At 38.5% G+C, this 8,528-nt stretch overlaps 2 protein-coding genes across 2 annotated transcripts in view; both read right to left on the bottom strand.

The window, feature by feature from the left end:
* prmt5 (protein arginine methyltransferase 5) overlaps nucleotides 1–8,528 on the bottom strand; it is a 56,673-nt gene that overhangs the window by 42,004 nt on the left and 6,141 nt on the right. The window lies entirely within an intron of this gene.
* sdhaf1 (succinate dehydrogenase complex assembly factor 1) lies at nucleotides 4,408–6,203 on the bottom strand. Its single transcript, XM_010782964.1, has 2 exons — nucleotides 5,992–6,203; nucleotides 4,408–5,138 (listed from the first exon to the last, which is right to left on the bottom strand). The coding sequence occupies exon 2, from the start codon at nucleotides 4,880–4,882 to the stop codon at nucleotides 4,634–4,636; it is 249 nt and encodes an 82-aa protein (XP_010781266.1). The 5' UTR covers nucleotides 4,883–5,138; nucleotides 5,992–6,203; the 3' UTR covers nucleotides 4,408–4,633.

The raw sequence follows: 8,528 nt of genomic DNA, 5'->3' as shown, positions 1-8,528 counted from the left end.
ATCACTGTCCGCAGGAGAAAGTCGAATTGGTTTAGTGAAGCGGAATAAGGGTTCTCGATAATTATTGCGAGCAGTTGGACAAATTTAGACGCGAAAGGGAGACTGTCGGACCAGTAAGTCCACTGAGATGCGTTGTGAGGAGGTGGGAAAAGTGGAGGGCAGAGCGACGTTAGGTCCGCAGTTTCGATTTGGTGAGGAGAGTCTGGCTGGGTTGATAGGTAAGTGGTGGTGGTCACAGACGGGGTCCCCCCAAAGTAGCCTAGCCGAGATGGGAGCAACCAGGCTATGCTATGAAGGAGGTTGCCCCGGATTAGCGGGTTTTAGATGTAATGTAAGAAAGAACGGAGACGGCGTTATTTATTACATAATAATGTAGTTTTGGCAGAGAGGACTTACTGTCACGAAGGCGGCGTTTGAAATATCACTGTAAATCGCCCCTAGTAGGTCCAGGGGTGACCGCATCTATGGAGAACCAAGACGAGTCATACATTAGGTTAGGTCTGGGTCCGTGGATTATTATATCACCTTTTAGCGACCTCGTCATTGTGGGTTTGTCTAAATATTGGTTTCTTTCTACCCTCACACGTTTTGGTTTATACAACAAATTTTTTAGTTTCTCTCCGAGTGATCGGTCAAACGGTTTTGTCATTGCGGTTTTTATTTCTTTCACTATTTCATTTGTTATGTTTCGTCATTGTTTCTCGTGTAGAGATTGTGCTAACCCATTTTCGATTGATTCCATATAAATGACTTCAATGCATGAATTTATGTTAAAACTTTCCATGAACATGTGATAACTCATAAATAAAACACGATGAAGAATGAGATGGGGTCATATAAGTTCATTTAGCACCAGAACAAATGAGGATGATGTGAATAAGATATTAATACAAATTAGAAATCAACGAAACGTCTAGACCGTTAAATTACTACACTTTATATTAGTTGTGAAACGAGTAACGGTCCGCGGACCAATCCTGATCCTAAGTGACCTCCTTCTGTTAGTCCCCATCCTCCCCCTCTCTTGTGTCGTGGCTGTGCTTCGTGGGTAATTGTACTATTCTTACAGAGGGAGGAAAGACGTCTACGAGATGACGCGACCGCCAGGAGAGTCGTGCCTTGCTCTCCTGCCCTGAAAAAACCGCCGTCCTGCCCCACAGGTCCAGCCGTCTCTCCGACTGACTTAGCCAAAGTGGCGGTCCTGTTCACTGCCGCATATTGCCATGGACGGGACGACGGAAGTCCCCCGAGGCAGAGACCTAGTTTAAGTTGTCGTAACAAAATTAAGAACGGCAAATAGACCGCAAAATTTGAAACCGCAAATTAGACATCGGAGGGACAGGCAATGCGCCCCGACCTCTTGAATGTCTGTTGCTTTGTTGTATGACATACGTATCGTTTTTGTGTATCGTGTAACAGTCACGATGTGTCGTTTATTACTACTTACTTTTATCCTGTACTGCCGGGTGTATTTTTGACTTTTGTTTATGGGCACCGCGAAACAGCACTTTCACCACACTAATAAGCTTGAAATTCAAGGAAAAAGACGACTATTGAAAAAGTGTCCTGACGTCGTCTCGAAAGTTACTTTCTGCAGTTGAAGTGCAACCAACGGGGTCACGCAGTTTTTTTAGCGGAGAGTAATAGCATGGGAATAGAAATAGATGAAGAGTAAAGACGGTCTTCCTGGTTGAACTTGCGCTGAGCTTCATTTCACGGACTCTGCGATGACAGCTTCTTCTGGTAGCAAGTTCCACTCTCTGATTGTTCTTGGAAAGAAAGAGTATTTAAGAGTGTCACTAGTAGCGAAAATTTGCTTGAAGTTCAAAGAGTTGGCTTTGCGGGTTGCACTTCTAACTGGCTCTAGGTACATTGATGCATCAATGGCTGAGATGTTATGGACAATCTTGAAGAAGAGAACCAAACGAGCCAATCGCCGCCTTTCACTCAATTCCATCCAGTTCAACCGCTTGAGCATTTCTGTGACACTGCTGTCCCATTCATTATCTCCAAAAATGAATGAATGGGACAGCAGTGTCACAGAAATGCTCAAGATAACATAACTTGGGAGTTTAACATATATTTTAGCTATTTAAAACGTCACTTCTTCTTCTTTCCACCCTCTGCTCGCTTCAAATAATGGTTCCTTTACCTCCAACAGCCACAGTTTGTACTCTTCATTTTGCTACATAAACATGCTTTTGTGTATTATTCAGCACATTTGTGTGAAAGTCCAGTAATGAGATCAAATCAATGATTAATGATAGTCATTGAATTCATTTCCTATGATGAATTAGGTATACCCTCTTAAGCCATAATTACATACATAATGTTTTACAGCACGTGAAGAGGTTACATTAGACTCTAGTATTGACGTTATGTCAGAGATATCTTTGTATTGTGTTGCATAGATACATTCTGAAATTAGCGAACTGAACAAATCATGTGTCCACCTACTGCATACAACAATTAAAGTAGCCTAAACATAACTCATAAAGAACATTCATTCGGTACGTTTACCTCTATAATATATCGATTTTTAATTCAAAATGTGTTGTAACACTGTTGTCTTGCTGGTAATACCGATATTATCAAATGCAACAGTAATCTAAATACGTATTTATTTTATGTAATCGCAATCGAATGAAGTACAAAAAAAAAGTGTATCCTAATTATGTAATCACGTCACATGTAATCCGTCACTCCCCAAGCCTGTCAGGGATGAGTAAACTTAATTTAGCAACATAAACTGATGTGTGTATTTTTTCTCACCTGCTGAAATAACTGAGCGTTTGACATTGCTCCCCCTGAATTCGCCATGACGAAAAAGCTGAATATAAAAGTAAAAAACACCAAACTGCTGACAGTTTTGATGAATAATAATCCTACAACTTCCTCTGTTACCGATAAAAGAAGTTAAATTAGCTATTTTCACAAAATATACCGATAAGAAATGATTCTGTCGACTAAAATAGAGGGTGAGATGAGAAATGTCTCTCTTCCTGTTTACATTGCTTCCTCTTCTTCTTCGTTGGTGTCAGTCTGACTCAGACTCCATGCTGCCTCTCAGTGGTCACAATCAGAATCGGTTTGATTACCAAGTACACAGACACAGAAAGAAGAATACTTTTTGGTTCCTTTTAAGAAAGCAAAACAAAAAAAGAATACCATTATAAAAGCTATTTTTAAAAACTATTTCAAAGTCTATTGTAACAAATTCAAAAATAAAGGCAATATTAACACAACATATACATATGTAAGAAACTGAGTACAATAAAATAAAATATGACGAATACTATATTCTCTACTTCTGTAAGAGCAGAGGTGAAAGGAGTGTTTCACTTCAGAAAAAAAGGGATAATGAGCTGTAGGATATATCCTGCTACATTCAAGGTCTCACTGCAGTCATTTATTATTAACAGACAAAATGTAATGCTAATATAACTGTTATACTCGTCACAGCTTCAGTCTTGTAGATATTGACATTTCCAATACGTTATCTTTCAAGTTATTTCTCTCGCTCTTAGTGTTGTTGTGACTCGTCAGGCCGACTTGATGTCCATGGCTGGTGTGTTTCATTCAATTAAGGTTGTTACAACCCATACCCAACAAAATAGTGGCCTTTACAATAGTCAAAATCACGTCAAATTAAATAAGGCAAACTCAAATGAAATGATAAGCAAACTTAAAATATCTAAAGGTTTACATAAATGTTAGACAGTTAAGAACTGTCTCTCCTTGGTGTGCTCAATCATTAAATAAATGTTGAGGTTAATTTGAAAATTACTAAATGTTCAAAGAAATAGAAAAATGAATAGATAACATATTTATTAGACTGATTACTTATTTTTGCATTCATATTTTTTAAATGCTTAATTATTCCCAAATCTATTATTTTCTTTTTACATGTTTTCTGATGTATATTTCCCTTTACTTATTGATTTTTTAATATATCCACTCATATGCTAATTTGAACTACTTATAAACTGTTGAATTGTTTAATCTATACAGCAATGCATCATATTTTATAAACAATATACATGCTTAAAAATAGCATAAAGTGTACTCTCCTAGCATGACCTATATCTGTTATTGGAAGGAATTCCATGAACCATTGAACATCTTCATCTTGTTTATGACCTAATATCTAAATGAATAACATTCCAATCGGCCAATTATGTTTGCTGATATTTAGCTGAACTATGACTGTCAGCAGCACTATTTTCTAAATATCAGTATGTTAGCCTTGTTATTGTGAACATAGTATTTAGTGAACAGCAATAAGCTCTACTGTCCAAGTAAAGCCTCACAGAGCTGATGACCATGAACAAAAGTGGAGTCTGTCATTTGGGAACTTGTTAAAATGTTGATGGCTCCATGTACAGTGATACAAACTGCAGTAATAACTTTTTTCACTTCAAAGCGAACTTTATTATCATGAGAGCTTAAATGAAGTATATTTTAATTTAATGCGTCTAAACAATCAGAGAACGTTCATTTGGATTTTAAACTCAAAAATCATGTTTCTTTCCCAACTGGATACAAAGCAACACGGGTGACAGTTTGGTCGTAAGTCTTTGAGAGGTATTTGTCAGTGTCGTTCATGGTCACATGATGCCATACAGGTCAGAGGTCAGCTCTTTTCTGCAGGTTTGGCGAAGGAGCCCAACTGTTTGGTGTTGACGTCCCTCAGCTGCTCCAGCTGCCTCTGCCCTCGTCGGTACAGGTACTCGATGTGCATCACGTCCGTCTTCTTGATGCCAGCGTTCTGTCTGAAGTCGTCACGGATTCGGGGGATGAAGCCTGGTTTGTCTTGTCCGGCCCGCAGGAACTGCCGGTAAAGAGCCAGGATCTGCTTCTGCAGTTTACTTTGCCTCGCCATCAGACAAACTCACTCACCAAAGATCACAAACCAAGTCAAAGGCTGCGGTTCCACCAGATGCTTCTCACGTGATGTTGAACCTGAATGTGTCAAGAGTGTAAAGCTAAAGCTACAAGACAAAACACTCAGGGCTCCCGACGCTCCACTTAGTTTACTTTCCGGTGAGTTCTCTTCAGTTGATCCTAGAGGTGTCTCTGAGGAGGGTGGGTCCACACAGGATCTGATTGGCTGAGAAGTTGTCTGGGATCTGATGTGACTGTAGGAATAAAACACACTGAGTTAGGATGATTAGAATACAAAAACAGGACAAGCAGAATTGGAAGAAGTACTGAGATCCTTTACTTAAATACTTTACTATGGTTTTAAACGACTCCATTACAAGTACAATTCATGACTGCAAAATGTTACTTCAATAGGAGAACATAATTAATATCAGCTAATCAGAATTAAAAGAACTCAATATGCAGAATGGCTCTTTTCACAATATTGTATTTGTATACTAACCGTTTTCCTCAGGAAAATGTTCATGGCAGGGCACTTAATGTTTTAGTTTGTTAATGTGGAGACAATTGTAGATGCTGTCTGAAATACTGGGTTGCATTTTTGTATATTGGTACAGTACTGTGTCATATCATAGAAGCACATCCCATGTTTTTATATGTAAAAAGTAACTAGACACTTACAAATTGCAAAACTGACAGGCGAAAGACATCATCACAAGGACAACTTTAATTCAAAGCAAACATGCATGCACAATGCTTCACTGTCTGCCCTAAAGTGATTATAATTGAACAAAGGAATCAGCGTGTCTACATTTACAAGCTTCTTCAGATTGTCCCACTTCTGTAGCCTAGTATTTAAGAGCCAATTTCCCAATCTCAGTATTAACTCTAATGATTTTCAAGGACCAAATAGTTTTATGACCTGGTGCATTGTGCAATTGATCTATACAGATCATTCGAAATGTAATTAAATAAGGACTGCAATATCACTCTCTCCTTCAGCCCTAAATACATTTAAATGTAAGTTCCAGGAAGTGTTACAGCTAAATGTTAATGTTAGTTAAACTAGGAGATAACACAGTCACATAGCTTAGCAGGTTAGCTTACCTGTTTCAAACGGCCAACTGTTTACTTGTTTACGTTGGTTGAACAAGTTCCGTAATAAATCATCACGCTAGTTAATCAAACAAAATATAAAAGTATAACTTGCACGTCATTTCAATCTCTGTAAACTGTTGTAAAGCGCCTCTGTGTGACCTTAGACGTTACAAAACCACTGTGAAGCCAGAAGACTACAGAAGTTTTAACTTCCTGTAAACGATTTCACAATAAAATACTGATTATTAATAAAGAACCTGAAAAAACGTTACATTTTGCATTGTTGGAAATATGGATTGCCATATAGCGTATATGAACATAGTTTTAACCTGTGCCAGCAACCAGTGGTGAAAACCAGGGTCTAAATTAAGTAACTTCATAGCCTTTATTCTAACAAATTTTTAGGACAGCTTTTATCTCGAAAAACTGAGAGCCGGAAAAGTATGTGGATTTCCTATTTGGATTGAGGTGTCGAATATCAAAACAGAGCAGCAGCAGGCAGCACTGAATCTCTGCATGTCAACTTTACGCGGTCGTCAAATTTAAAAGGTTCGTGCTTTTAATTCTGTACATTCTTCTCAGTCTAGTGATACATATTATTTCCGGTTGGGAAGTCTTTGTAAACAACTGATTTCCTAACGACATTAAGCTAATTTAGCTTCTGTCAGGGTCCGCTAAATACTTTAGCTTATAAACCAATAATAAATCATGTGTATGGGATTAGTTTTGTTTCATAAAGATCAAGGAACACTTTCTCAGAATCAAGCAAAACTAAGAGTTTAAGAGAAAAAAAAACTGAGTCAAGCAAAAATTTATTTTATTACAAAAATAAAACTATAAGTTTCAAACAAATCATTTGTGTAATCATGTAAACTATAAGCCTTTTTTCTTTGTTTTAACTTATCTTTTTGTTTGCAGTTCTCTTTGCTTCTTTCTCAATGATCAGACTTTTGCTCTTGCTGCAGCTCTCTCATTTGCTCCCTCATTTTTATGGCGTTATATTTGTGCCTCTATCCTGAGCACGCAATGAAACATTTTGAGCATAGAAAATGCGATTGAGCGCGCACTTGAACATTTTTGAGAACAGAGAAATATATTTTCTCTCATAAAACTCCTGCTCCGTGCGCAAGCAGACCGCTGCACGCACTCTCTCTCCCTCGCTCGCTCGACCTCTCCACCCTGTGCGCGCTCAGCTTTGCCTGCGCTCGCTCAAGTTGTCACAGCGTTACAAATGTGCCACAAAACCAACCAATCGGAGAACTCGAGAAGGTCCATTCTGATTGGCTGATCCAGCGGCCAGTTGCAACAGCGGAAGTCCAAAATGCTTGATCGTCACGTGGTTCGTTGGCGTTCCTATTATCGTTGACATTTACAGGACATGACGGACTCGAACGAAGAGATTACTACGCCACAGTGTCAGGTGAGTTATACATTTCTAGTTTTCTGATATCACGTTATTGTTTGTAATACCTTTGACGAAACCTTTTATCCGATCCTTTCAGATAAGGGCGAGTTTGCTAGCCGGCAACATAGCTATATGGATAGTTTAAGCAAACAGCTAACAAACCGTCGCCTAATATTAGCGCTAGTATTAGACAAATATTGTCAATATAAATTGCCATTTATACCCATCTGCGCCAGCCGGTAATAATTACCTTATAGAACATTCAGTGATTTTCGCGCCATTGATCTTGTGCGAAGCAACGCCTGTTGTTTATTGCGGTTCCTAATAGAGAGAGAGAGAGAGAGAGAGAGAGACTACTTTGCACATAACTCACGGTAGCGATCTTTCATGCAATCTGCACATATTAGATGTCATATGAACGCTTGAGAGTCCACAGATTCTATTGGTAATACGTTTCATTCACTCTGCGATAAAAAACGCACTTCTTAACCTGTGTCCAGAATACCTGAGTGTCGTTTGCTCCTGGACACTGAGTGGCCGCAAGCGGCTGAGGATAGGATCACGTAGACAGAGCCTCCTGCACCTAAGTGAATTGTAGTGCCAGTGACAGTGCCGCAAGAGATGGCAAGTTCGTATTCAGCCACCATTAATTATAAGTTTTCGTTTTTGCCTAAAAAAAATTCAAAAATCAATGTTGTTTTCTGCAAGTCCAGTAGTCACATCGCCTGACGGATAAAGACCTCCTGCACCTAGGAATCGTATGCCAGTGATCAGTGCCGCAGAGATGGCAAGGTTCGTATTGTTCAGCCAACATAATTATTTTCTTTTGCTTAAAAAATTCAAAAAAATCAATGTTGTTTTCCTTAAGTCCAGTAGTCAGCAACGTCGCTGACATGATTAAGTTGAAAATATGCTGGACCTTGAACAAGACTTGGTTTGTAATAGCATATGGAAAAATATAAACAACATGGCATACTATTAGATTTTTTGTCAACACTTGATTGCTTATAATAAATATAAAACGATAATACATTATTTTCCACAGCATCTTCAACAACAGAGATATTCAAACAACTAAACGATCGTGAAAAAGAGGGTTTTGACAACACACACAAAGAAACAACATACAAACAAGTAAAAC

The sequence above is a fragment of the Notothenia coriiceps genome, unplaced genomic scaffold, assembly GCF_000735185.1.
Source record: "Notothenia coriiceps isolate Sejong01 unplaced genomic scaffold, NC01 NC01_scaffold00024668, whole genome shotgun sequence".
In the NCBI taxonomy this organism is placed as follows: domain Eukaryota; kingdom Metazoa; phylum Chordata; class Actinopteri; order Perciformes; family Nototheniidae; genus Notothenia; species Notothenia coriiceps.
The sequence above is the reverse complement of the archived record's forward strand: the minus strand, read 5'-3'. Positions and strand labels throughout refer to the sequence as shown.

Bases quoted from the DNA above. Each gene is read 5' to 3' on its own strand.
- sdhaf1 (XM_010782964.1), bottom strand. From the start codon at position 4,882: ATGGCGAGGCAAAGTAAACTGCAGAAGCAGATCCTGGCTCTTTACCGG.